The 13,618-nt window shown below is 38.3% G+C and overlaps 1 protein-coding gene across 1 annotated transcript in view; it reads left to right on the top strand.

The window, feature by feature from the left end:
* The window catches only part of INO80 (INO80 complex ATPase subunit), a 101,020-nt gene that overhangs the window by 20,783 nt on the left and 66,619 nt on the right, over window positions 1-13,618 (top strand). The window contains 8 exon segments of the mRNA XM_081830962.1: window positions 404-471; window positions 1,520-1,729; window positions 2,197-2,277; window positions 3,097-3,192; window positions 10,688-10,747; window positions 11,180-11,322; window positions 12,468-12,552; window positions 13,527-13,616. Coding sequence (XP_081687088.1) covers window positions 404-471; window positions 1,520-1,729; window positions 2,197-2,277; window positions 3,097-3,192; window positions 10,688-10,747; window positions 11,180-11,322; window positions 12,468-12,552; window positions 13,527-13,616 — 833 coding nt within the window.

The following is a 13,618-nucleotide window of genomic DNA, read 5'->3' as shown; positions in this document are numbered from 1 at the left end:
TATGCTTGCAAGGATCTTGGGGTTTACACATGTCTGGATTTCTTCTTTGGGAATAGTTTCACCCAGCAGAAATCTATCACAATTTTGAAAACCCACTGTTTTGCTTTGCTTTGCTTTGTCATTGCTTTGTGCAAGAAACCGAGGATTGGGCAATGAGCGTAGTCTCCTGGTGGTTTCTCTGAGCTGGCTTCGGCTACTGGAGACCATGGCAACCCTCTGCGTTCATAGCCACTTCTGGGTCCTTACCTCTGTCATGTAATTTGAACCTTTCTGCTCTCTCACTCTCTGTGAGCTTAGGGATGAGTAAATTGGGGGACTTAGGGATTGACAATGTTGGTGTGAATTGCATCTTTGAAGGAGATCAGTTAATGACGTGTGATAATCTCCAAGTTTTCCTTTTCAGATAGTAACCATTTCAAAGCCCAGGCCCTGAAGAATGCTGAAAATGCTTACCATATTCATCAAGCTCGGGTGAGTCTTAAAATGAAAAGAAACTGTAAGGGGCTCCGGAAATACCCTACAACCTTTCACTCGGGTGGTCTTCCTTTAGTCTTACTCATTTTTCAATTAAAAGCATTGGCAGATGTGTATATATGTGACTGTGTTGGGTGCAGGCTGTGGCTCTATTTAGAACAGTAGGCATAATGGAGAAAGCGTGGAAAATGAGCATTCACTTGTCTAAGCTTTAGGAGTGTGTTGATTGAAGCTAGGACAGTTGACCTGTTTTTTTTTTGTCGTCTTGAGTAATCATGGGCAATATAGTGTGAAATGCATCATGATTGTTTAGTGGAAAAGACCACAGTGGTGCTTGTTAAGAGAGCTATATCATTGCCTTAAGAATAGTGCTATGTTAGGACCTTTTTTTCACCTTAGTAATAACTTGCTAATTCTTGATATAGTGATATTTCATGAAATCAGAAGAAAATTGCAGTTAGATTAAATTAAGTAAAGTAAGTAAAGAATATACTGCATAGGAACCCCATGTAACAGCATCCAAGTCAGGATAAACTTGACCTTCTCCCCACCAACCCCAGCCAAACAAATTTTATATCAGATTTTTAACACATTCCTTGATGAAGCAAGTAGTCATGTAATATGGTTTATAATCATGTAATATGTGTGCTCATCAAAAGCATATTCTTAATATAATCGTTAAATTAATTTTTAAATATTAGTAATATTTCATATATTGTGGGTTTTGTTTTGTTTTTTATTTGAGAGAGAGAGAGAACATGAGCAGGAGGAGAGGCAGAGGGAGGAACAGGCTCCTGGCTGAGCAGGGAGCGCAGGGCAGAGCTCAGTCCCAGGACCCTGAGATCATGACCTAGCTCAAGGCAGCCGCTTAACCAACTGAGCCACCCAGGCGCCCCTCATATATTGTGCTTTATACATAATACATTACATAATATTATCAGAAATTTTGTTCCAGTTACCACAAAGTAGATACACTGTCATTATGAGCTTTATTTGAATTTCATTTTTTACCTCATACTTTTCTTCTAATGTTTTTATTTTCCAGACAAGGTCATTTGATGAAGATGCGAAAGAAAGTCGAGCAGCTGCCCTTCGGGCAGCAAACAAGTCTGGCACTGGGTTTGGGGAGAGTTACAGCCTGGCAAACCCATCTATCCGGGCTGGGGAAGATATTCCACAGCCTACAATTTTTAATGGCAAATTAAAAGGCTATCAGCTGAAAGGCATGAATTGGTTGGCAAATCTCTATGAACAGGTGAATTTTAGAACTATGCCATACCCACTCTCTTTCGTTATGTGTTTTCCTAAAATCATTGGTTCAGTGTATTGTGAAATGAGCACAAGACAATGTTTTAAATTTCATCCCTTTGAAATGCTTTATCCTCTGACAAGAGTCAAAAAGATGTTTTTATATTTTTAACCTGAAATTTTATTGGAGAATATTTGTATCACGTACATAGGGTGGTCTTGGTAAACATGATTGGTTTTTTGCCTGGATTAAATTTGCTGAGAAACTAGCCTCAGATACCATGATTCATAGTTGTAGCTATGGAGTTGGCAAAAGGAATCATTGCAGCAGTGGGTAATAGTGCTGAAATGGTATTTCTAGTCACTTTTGTTTAAATAAGTCTTGACAGTTTGATTAGTTCTTTGGGACAGTAGGTTGAATCCTGTGTGATGGAATGTGAGAGGTTATTGACTATGTGTATTTTTTTTTTCCAGGGCATTAATGGCATTCTTGCAGATGAAATGGGCCTTGGTAAAACAGTGCAGAGTATTGCCCTCCTGGCCCATTTGGCTGAGGTGGGTAGATGCAGTCTTTCTATGTTTCGCACTCTAGATTCTGGGGTGAGAATCAGCCATTATCTAGCACTGTGCTGGGCTTTGGAGCATATGAGGACAGTAGGACTTAACTCCTTGCCTTCAAGATCATTACAGCGTGACACAGTGTGATGAAGCATTTTGGTTTGCGAGACTAGGATAGTTACTGAGAATGTGTGGTTTGACATATTGCCCCCTGTCCCCTGTCCAGAGCCATTCATACAGTGGCAAAGACATTGTAGTTAGTTAGACCAGAAGACCCAGGTTCACATCTGAACTCTATGTTGACTATAAGCAATGTAAACTTGGGCAATTCATCTGATCTCTTTTGCTCTGACTTCACTTTAATTCTCTGAGGGTTAGTTTCTACTTCTGCAGAGTGGGGATAATATCTACTTTGTAGGAATTCTGTGAGAATTAAATGAGAAAAATATATGTAGAAGCATTTTGAAAAAAGCAAAAGCTCCAAAATCGTTATGATCATCTTGTATAAGGGAAAGCAATACTTAAAGTCAGGATATTGTAAGTGCTTTGTGAATGATAGAAATTAGGACCTATAGGTGGTGGGGGTGGGAGTAATTGCTTGGTATTTTGTCTCAAGGTTTTTCTGAGCAAATTCCTTGCCTGTGTTATTATTAACATAGGATATTATTACTGAGTATGGAGATGTGGGAGCTAGGCACCATTTCTCTTAATTATAATGTATTATTTATTCTTAAACTGCGCTCATTATTGATTATAATTTTGAACTAAATATCTTCAGTTTTCCTTCAGTTAGCTGACCCAGTTTTTGTCTTTCAGCGAGAGAACATCTGGGGACCTTTCTTAATAATTTCACCTGCTTCTACACTTAACAATTGGCACCAGGAATTTACTAGATTTGTTCCTAAATTTAAGGTAAAAATCAATCCAACAAAAATTTTTGTTGCTCTTTAAAATAAACTTCCTGATTTTTCTTTTGCCGCCTGCCTTATTCAGTTGCTCTAAGAGTTTTGAATTTCTTGCATTTTTCCCAAGATACTTGAATTACATTCCCTTTAAAAGTTACTGATGGGTGGGGTGCTTGGGTGGCTCAGTCAGTTAGGCGTCCAGCTCTTGATTTTGGCTCGGGTCATAATCTCAGGGTCCTGGGCTCCATGCTCAGCAAGGAGTGTGCTTGAGATTCTCCCTCTCCCTTCACCCCTCCCTCTGCACGTGCACATGCTTTCTCTCTCTCTCTCTCTCATCCACGTGCATGGTCTCTCGCTAAAATAAATATTTATCTTTTAAAAAAAAGTTACTGGGGGGAGGCCTGGGTGGCTCAGTCGGTTAAGCTCTGCCTTCGGCTCAGGTCATGACCCCAGGGTCCTGGGATCGAGTCCCACATTGGGCTCCTTGCTCAGCAGGGAGCCTGCTTCTCCCTCTGCCTGCTGCTCCCCTTGCTTGTGCTCTCTCTGACAAATAAACAAAACCTTTTAATAAAAAAAAAAAAAATGTTACTGGGTGCCTGGACGGCTCAATTGGTTAAACATCTGCTTTCGGCTCAGGTCATGATCCTGGGGTCTTGGGATTGAGCCCCGTGTCAGGCTCCCTGCTTAGCAGGGAGCCTTCTTCTCCCTCTCCCTTTGCTATTCCCTCTGCTACTCCCCCTGTTTGTGTTCTCTCTCTCTCTCTTTCTCTCGAATAAATACATAAAATCTTAAAAAAAAATAGAAAAAGTTACTGATGGGAGCAATAAGAGAGCATATTACATCCTTATGTTTCATAAGTAAGAAAGCCAAAGTCCAATTTGAATGATTTGCTGCATTAGCCACATGGATTGATATTCTTGGTCAAACTGCCATAGTAGAAAATACCTACGTTATTGGCTTACCAGAGATTTTGGCAAATCGTATCATCACGGCACATATCACATAATTTATGGCATTGTTGTCCCCCCCATATTCATAAATAATTCATTTTCATGATACTCTAAAGTCAGATCTTTAGTCCTAGTCCAGATTATGTCTAAGGTAGATAATAAGAAAGTTGATTTTAACTAATACAGAGGAAAAGAAGTGAGATTGAGGACAGGGAAGTATGTTGCACTAGGTTGGGTAGGATGTGGATAAGATTTATTAAATAGGGTTTAATTGTGGAAAGTTATTGGGATGTAAAAAAGAATGGGTAGGATTTATTATATTGCAAGTAAAAATGGTGAAATCAGTTAAATATGTGTTCTGTCCCTAAGGTAATATAATGATGTTGAAGTTGCACGGTGAGGAGGATTTTAGGGAGATTCTTTATCAAGTTATTGTTATGGTCTTCCTGATTTGGGGTCTCCATAATACATGGGTTCCATGCAGTTTAAAGGGCACAGGATAGGGTGGAGGTGGAGTCAGATGTTTTCTTGCTTATGTTTTGTAAGGAATAAGGACACATCTGAGATATTCCATTTTGGGATACCTTTGTGGCTGTGGCCCCACCATGTGGCTGAATTGTAGATTTAGAAATGGTTTACAAGGCACATTAAGTGTATAGCTTTTAACTTTACAGACTCATTTTTAAATTTCTAAGATGAGATTCTAAGGCAATTTGTTGAATATTTTCTCTAGAATTCTTTGCCAGTTGGAATATGGAGCTGCCATATTTTTTCTGCATTCATTCATTCATTCATTTTTGCTTTCGTTTCCAGTACATGTTGAGCAATTAGGAAGTTGAAAAATTAAGTCTTAAAATTTTCCACCGAGCCACTTGAGTTTTCGGTATTAACTTCACTGACCATTAGATGGCAATGTAGTACTGTTTATGTCATTGATACCTCTCCTTTGATTTTGTGCCCGCGCCTGGAATTGAGTGCTCATTTGTATGTTGAGCTTACTTTTGTTATTCTAGGGGGTCAGTAAAAATGGCCTGTGGGCATATTCCAGTTGCCATGTTCATTTGTCCTGTTTTGTTTAAATTGTAATAAAATACACGTACATAGGGAAAGCACCTGGCTGGCTCAGTCAGTAGAGCATCCAACTAGATTTCAGGGTCCTGAGTTCAAGCCCCACATTGGGTGTAGAGATTACTTTTAAAAAATAAAAATAAAAAAACCCACACACATACAAAAAATGTCTAAAATGTCACATTTAAAGTGTATAATTTACTAGTATTAAGTACATTTCCAGTGTGGTGCAATGATTGATGCTGTCTGGTTGCAGAATTTTTTCATCATCCCAAACAGAAACCTCTTCCCCATTAAGCAGTCGCTTCTTACTCAATCCCTTTCCCTCCAGCCCCTGGCTACCACAAGTCTACTTCTCTGGATTCGCTTATTCTGGGTATTTCATCTAACTGGAATCATATAATAGGCGGCCTTTTATGTATGACTTTTCACATAGCATAACATTTTCATGTTTCAGCATGTCAGCATGTCATTCCTTTTTATGACTGAATAATATTTAATTATCTGGACACGCTATATTTTGTTTATCCATTTATCTCTCAGCGGTATTTGGGTTGTTTCCACCTTTTGGCTATTGTTAATAGTACTGTTAACAAACATTCATTTCATGTACAGGTTATCATTTGAACACCCGTCCTGTTTTCATTTCCATTCTTTTCGTATGTACTTCGGAGTAGAATTGCTAAGTCATTCTGTATTTAACTCATTGAGGAATCTGCCACCTGTTTTTTTGTACAGCTTGCAAACTAAAAATAGTTTTCATGTTTTTAAACTGTTGATTTAAAAAGTAATACAACAAATGGTATATGAAATTTAAATGCATATATGTTGAAAGACAACCACACTCTTCTGTTTAAGTGTTATTTATGGTTGCATTCTCACTACAACAGCTGAGTTGAGTAGTTGTGACAGAGATCATATTGCCTGCAAAGCTGAAAATATTTATCATTTGCTTGTTTACAGAAAAGGTTTGATGACCTCTGCTCTATTGATTTATTGTTCCTATTGCCGTTACTCCTTTAGATTGTCAGAAATGTGTTCACTTCCCTGCAGAACGTAGTTAAATGTAGACTCTGCTTAGATTGATAGTTAGTGTGCATTCAAAAGATATTTAGATCTATGATGATAACATCTGAAAGTTCATTTTATTTGGCAGGTATCTGAGTAACATTTGTTTTATGATTCTAGTATGACCAGTGTCTCTGACTTCCTCTTTTTTCCCAAGAAATATGGTTTATATTTTTTCTGTAGTTAATGTTCCATTTTCATTCCTGAAATTGGCTATTTTATGTGTTTTCTATTTCATTCATTTCTGCTCTGTCTTTTGTTATTATTATCTACTTTTTGTGCACTTTTTCTAACATCTCAGGATGGAGCTTAGATTGTTGATTTTCAGCTTTTTCCAGTAAGTGTATTTAAGGGTATTAATTGCTTTCTACGCATGACTATAGCCATCCAAAGGTTTGATGTGCCACATTTGCATTATTCTTTAATTCAAAATAATTTCTAGCTTCTATTTCAAGTTTCTATTTGATTCATGGCTTATTTAAGAGTGGTTCTTGGGGCACCTGCTCAGCGGGGAGCCTGCTTCTCTGTCTGCCTGCCCCTCCCCTTGCTTGTGCACACCCGCGCTCTCTGTCAAGTGAATAAATAAAATCTTTAATAAAAAAAAAAAAGAGTGGTTCTTGAGGCGCCTGGCTGGCTCAGTCGGTAGACTATGTGACTCTTGATCTCTACGTTGTGAGTTCAAGCCCCACATTGGTGTGGGGCCTACTTAAATAAATTAGTGTAGTTCTTAATTTCCAAACAGAGGATGATTTTCTAGGTATCTTGTTAACTAATTTACAGCTTAAATCTACTGTGATAGGAAAACAGGCTTTTTATGATTTTAATCCTTTGAAATTTTTTGAACTTTTCTTTTATGGTCCACCATATAAATGTCTTGTATCTCTTTGCAGATATTAGGTATTATGCAGTTGTTGAGTGCAGCGTTGTATATATGTTGATTAGGTCAGGTGTATTTCAGCCCTTCTGTATCTTTACTGATTTTTTTGTCTGCCTGTCCAAATACTAATTGAAAGAAGTATGTTAAAATTTACCACAGGGGTGCCTGGGTGGCTCATTCCGTAAGCGTCTGGCTTTGGCTGGGGTCATGATCTCAATCTGCTTGTCCCTCTGCCCCTGCCTCTGCCCCTCCCCCTGCTTGTGCACTCTCTGTCTCTCTCTCAAGTAAATAAATAAAAATTTTTAAAAATTACCGCAATTAAGGATTTATCCATTTCTGTTTTCTTCTGTCCATTTTGCTTTATATTTTGAGGCTGTGAGTTGTATACAAATTTACAGTTATTTTTACCTTCCTGATAAACCTTTTATTATGAAATTCCTCTCATTAAGGCTTTTGCCTAATGCCTGTTTTCTCTGGCATTAAATAGACTAGCTTTCTTCTGGTTTTTATGTGGTATCTTTTTCTTTTACGTTTAACCATTCTGTTTACATTTAAGGTTTTTTCTTGCCTTTGTTTGTAATTCTATTTATTTTTATTTTTTAAAGACTTTATTTATTTGACCGAGAGAGATCACAAGTAGGCAGGCAGGCAGGCAGAGGGAGAGGGAGAAGCAGGCTCCCCGATGAGCAGGGAGCCTCGTGGGGGGCTCGGATCCCAGGACACTGGGATCATGACCTGAGCCGAAGGCAGATGCTCAACCAACTGAGCCACCCAGGCGCCCCATAATTATGCTGATTTTTAATGTAGTTATTGATAACATGGATTTTAAATCTGCCTTGCTGTTTGTTTTCTACTTCTTTCCTTCTACTTCTGTAACTTTCCTTTTTGTCCTTTCTTGTGTCCTGTGGATTGATTAGATTTTACTACTCTTTTTCATTCCTTCTTAGCTTGCTAATTATATATTCATTTTACTCTTTAGTAGATACCCAGGAGAATACCCAAGAGTCAAGGAACATGCATCCTTGACTTTTTAAAAAGTATAATATAAATTAATACTGTTACTGCTTTCATACAAAGGCTTTAGTATACTTCTTTTTTTTCTTAGAGTGTAGAGAGAGCCCGTGAGTGGGATGGGGTGGAGGCAGAGGAAGAGGGAGAGAGAATCCTAAGCAGGCTCCACAGCCCTGAGATCATGACTTGAGCCCAAATCAGAGTTGGACTCTTAACTAGTTGAGCCACCCAGGGGCCAGTATACTTTAACTACATTCGTCTTCTGAAGACTTACGTGCTGCTGCTGCTGTTGTTTTAAAGATTTTATTTATTTATTTGAGAGAGAGAGACTTGCTGTTGTTTTTGTATATATTTTCTCTTCTAAGCCCCACAGAGTGTTATTTTTATCTATACATTTTAAATTTATTTACATACATTAATATTACCTATTCACTGTTTTCATTGATCTTCATTTCTTCCTGTATATTTATACTTCACTGTGAGTGAGATTTTTCAAAACAACAAAAAACATCAAGCTACAGATCCAGGAAGCACTTTGAAAGAAAATGACACCTAGAGATGCACAGAAAAAGTGCTGAATTTTACATTCTTTTGTTTCGTCTAAATATTTCCTTTTGACCTATCATCTGTTTCACTAATTTTCTTTTAAATTTTTCTTTTCTCTTTTTTTTTTAAGATTTTAAAATTTTTATTTAACACAGAGAGAGATAGCAAGAGAGGAAACACAGCAGGGGGAGAGAGAGAGGGAGAAGCAGGCCTCCTGCTGAGCAGGGAGCCTCATGTGGGGCTTGATCCCAGAACCCTAGGATCATGACCTGAGCTGAAGGCAGACTGTTAACGACTGAGCCACCCAGATGCCCCATGTTTTACTGCTTTTCTCTAAGCTGCATCTAACCTGTCATTAAACCCATGATTGAATTCTCAGTTTTAAAAGTTTTTGTATTTTCAGTTCTAAAGAACTCCCTTTGGTACTTTATAGTTTCTAGTACACCACTGAAATTCCCAAGCTTATCTTTTAATTTCAGGAACAAATTAGCATCTTCTTAAAAAGTCTGTTTCGGGGGGCGCCTGGTTGGCTCAGTCGGTTAAGCGTCTGCCTTCGGCTCGGGTCATGATCCCAGGGTCCTGGGATCGAGCCCCGCATCAGGCTCCCTGCTCGGTGGGAGGCCTGCTTCTCCCTCTCCCACTCCCCCTGCTTGTGTTCCCTCTCTCGCTGTCTCCCTCTGTCAAATAAATAAATAAAATCATTAAAAAAAAAAAGTCTGTTTCTGATATTTTTATCATCTGAGTCTCCTCTGGATTTATTTCCTATATCTGTTTTTCCTGTTAGTCTTCAGTCACGGGGTCTAGTCTTTCCATATGTCTGAGGGTTTTTTGTTGGTTTTGTTTATTTGTGTTTTTATTGTATACCAGACATTATATAGGAAAAATTCTAGAGATAATTGTGGGCTCTGTTTTCTTCTTCCAGAGAGGATTTATATGTGTTCTGGGTTGGTGGTGGTTGTTTTGTTTTGTTTTTGGCCTGTAGTAATTTGGTGGGGCGGGGTTGGGGGGTGCACTAATAATCCAAAGTCCCCACCTTAATTCTGTCAGGAATTGAGATGATTCAAAGCTGGGATTCAGTACTTGTTAAGGCGCATCTATGTGTAGTTGACCTTTATTGCCTATGGGCATGTATCCTGTGATTCCCAGTGGGTGGTTATCATAATCCTTCGCCTTGAACTCCAGTTTTTGTTCTGTAGGCCCTGCATCTCTTTAAAAAAAGCCGGGGGCGGGTGGGGGGGGTGAACACCTGGGTGGTGCAGTCGTTAAGCGTCTGCCTTGGGCTTAGGTCATGATCCCAGGGTCCTGGAATCGAGCCCCGCATCCGGCTCCCTGCTCTGCGGGAAGCCTGCTTCTCCTTCTCCCACTTCCCCTGCTTGTGTTCCCTCTCTCACTGTGTTTCTGTCAAATAAATAAATAAAATCTTTTAAAAAAAAAATACTCTGTTCAATTTCTTAGTTTTTCAGCTAGAACTTTTGGGAAAGATCAACACCTTTAGGAAAGACATGTACCAGGTGTCAGGCTTTACTTTCTGGACGACTTTCTTTTCTGGATCTTGACTCTGTAATTCTCCTCTGCCACAGTAGCTTTCTGATGCCTTCTCATAAATGTTTTCTGTGGTGTTTTTTTTTTTTTTTAATTTTATTTATTTATTTGACAGAGACACAGTGAGAGAGGGAACACAAGTAGGGGGAGTGGGAGAGGGAGAAGCAGGGTTTCCGCGGAGCAGGGAGCCTGATGTGGGGCTCGATCCCAGGACCCTGGGGTCATGACTTGAGCTGAAGGCAGACGCTTAATGACTGAGCCACCCAGGCACCCCTCTATGTGTGTTTTAATTCAGTCAGCAGGAAGAATACTAGTGGCAGTGACAGAAGAATTCCTATATTCATTCTTTAGGTTCTTTTAAAATCATTCTGAATAACATTTGTGATGATACTTTTAAGATTACAAGTAGGAAATAATCTGTATGATGGTCCTTTTTCCAGGTGCTACCATATTGGGGAAATCCTCATGATAGAAAAGTTATCAGAAGGTTCTGGAGTCAGGTAACTTTCAGTTTATTGCATATACACATATGCCCGTGTATATACACACACATACATATGCAATCATTTCTCCATTTTATTTGAGTAACTTCTGGTGTATAAAATCTTACATATATTTCTAGACACTAGACAAGTGCACTTTTTTTCTTCTATAACACTTTTCCCATTATAGACCATCAGTTGGACTTAAAAGTCCAGGATTAAGTAAGAACTCTTAAATAAGCTGAAGACTGATGTTTAACATGATCTGTAATTAAGGTGAGTACTTTAAAAACAGTTATGGTTTAATTCACTGCACATCTACGACGTGGGAGAAGCACATCTTTAGTAGGACTATGTTAAACTTCTTAGCTTTAGAAAATAAAATCCATTCCTCATTATCTTATGAATTATTAGGTATCTATTTCCATTCTTCCCTTCTTATATTTACAGAAGACCCTCTACACTCAGGATGCCCCCTTCCATGTGGTTATCACCAGCTACCAGCTAGTGGTGCAGGATGTAAAGTATTTCCAGCGTGTCAAGTGGCAGTACATGGTATTGGATGAGGCTCAGGCACTCAAGAGTAGTTCCAGGTAACATGATTAATAGACACCAAACTCTGTAAACTAAGACTGTATAGATATATAGATATAGGATATAGACTTATGATATATGTATACACACAGATGAATAAAGATCAGAGAGGTTTCCAAACATGGCATGATATGGTCTCTGCATATACCATGTATCTGACCAGAAGGCAAAAATTCCCTTTTGCATTTTATATGGAATACAAATATATTAATGTTTAGAGTACAAGGGATTTTCTTAACTTCTGTTTCTCTACTCAATATTTATTGCATCTTAATAGATCTTTGTTCTTCAAGGAACATTTTTGTGGGAGAAGGCTTGTCTGCCCTTTGATTCAGGGATTATTTTGAACAGGAGGTCTTAGTAGGAAGTGGAATATTACATTATATACATTGTAGGTTCTGTCTGTTTTATCAGGTTGTCCTAGTCCCTGATTGGTTATTAGAGCCCCAAGATCTTTTTATTGGAAGTTACATGTTTAAAATATTATATTACCTTCAAAGTAACAAACTGAATAGTAAGTCATTGCTTGGCGTTAAAGGGTTACTGAGTGGTATTAAATGTTGCATTGAATGCATTTTTATTAACTCTTGGTGAGCCCATAAGACTTTCTTAGAGTTCCATTTTAACTGACAAGATGGATGGTACATTCTGTCCTCTGACGGACATTACTTCATATTATACTCTTTTGAAGTAGGACAAGCTTACTGCTGGGAGCAATATACTGATTTTGCATTTTCTTCTGACACCTATCCCCTTTCTCCATTGATCTCTCTAAACTCACACTGGAAGCACAGAGATTAAGAATTATAAAGCTTTCTACTACAGATAAATACCTTATAATTAAAAAGCTTGTGTCAACAAAACTGACCAAAGGTAATAGAGCACTTTGTTAAGCCAGAAAGGATCCTACTCTGCCCATTTGAGGGCTGTTTTTTCTAAATCCTAATACCATGTTTTTAGTATATAGGAGTCATTTTCTGTCCTCGGCTTTGTTGAATAATATTTTTCAATGTGTACATGGTGGAGTACTTGATTCTGGGTGTTTGGAATTTTTTTGGAAAGCATTTTTAGAAATACAGGGTCTTAGTAGGGTGAAGAAATATTTACTGCTAACTTGGAATTTGTAATTCATTTTACTGAACAGTGTTCGTTGGAAGATTCTCTTGCAGTTCCAGTGTCGGAATCGGCTTTTGCTAACTGGGACCCCAATTCAGAACACCATGGCAGAGGTAGGCATTAGTAAAGGCTTCGGTTTTATGTCTGCATTAAACAGAATGGTTCTGGCACAGAATAGAACTCTTTCCCATGCCCACCTGGAACATTACTGCTCTGTACAAATTATAATCCCCACATAAAAGGAAGAATTTGACCATAGCTTGCCCTAAATGGGTTTTTTGGGCATCATTCCTATTTTCTTATTCTCTGGCATAGGCAAATAAATTAATGTATTCCTTTGTATTTATGGAATAAATAGTGACCCCATTAGAAATGCTACCCATCTAATGCAGGGATGTTTTTATGATAGAATGAAAAGGTAATAATCTTTGGCACTGAGAGGAGCTAAAATTCCTTATTTAGAAAAGATAATTGATCATCTAGAACAGGGGTCAGAAAACTTTCTATAAAGAGCCAGATAGTAATTTTTTTTTTAGATAGTAAATATTTTAGACTTTACAGGCCATATAGTTGCTATTGCAGCTGCTCAACCTTGGCATTCTAATGTGAAAGCAGCCATAGACGATACATAAAGGAATAGGTGTAGCTATATCCCACTAAAACTTTATTTATAAAAGTAGCTGGCAGACCAGCCTTGGCATCGTAGGCCATAATTTCCTGACCCCCGATTAAGAGTTATTATTAGCAAGTTATGCTACTTCAGATTGTGTTCGGTTGTGAAGTGGGTTTTTTAAATATATAAGATCTTTAAAACTATCCCATTGCAATATGAGCAGGACTTGTACTTTCAGTTTGAAATTAATTGAAAAATAATCTCATTTTGCTCTAACATCTTAGAAAATAAGGGTTGGTTGATGAGGCATGTGCTTACACACTCATTCTCTTTCACCCTCTTGCCCACACTTACAGCTGTTCCTAGACACAGACTCACACACACCTGCAACTTTCGCTCTCCAAACCCTCATCATATCCTCACACACTGTCATTTTGTTTTCCTACAATTATTTCACATTTCTTCTGATTCCAGCTCTGGGCTCTGCTACATTTCATTATGCCAACATTATTTGATTCACATGAGGAATTTAATGAATGGTTTTCCAAGGACATTGAGAGCCATGC

This window comes from Leptonychotes weddellii, chromosome 9, assembly GCF_054177405.1.
Source record: "Leptonychotes weddellii isolate Sample4059 chromosome 9, ASM5417740v2, whole genome shotgun sequence".
NCBI classification, from domain to species: Eukaryota; Metazoa; Chordata; class Mammalia; order Carnivora; family Phocidae; genus Leptonychotes; species Leptonychotes weddellii.
Note: the sequence above shows the minus strand (reverse complement) of the source record. Positions and strands in the feature narration are given on the sequence as shown.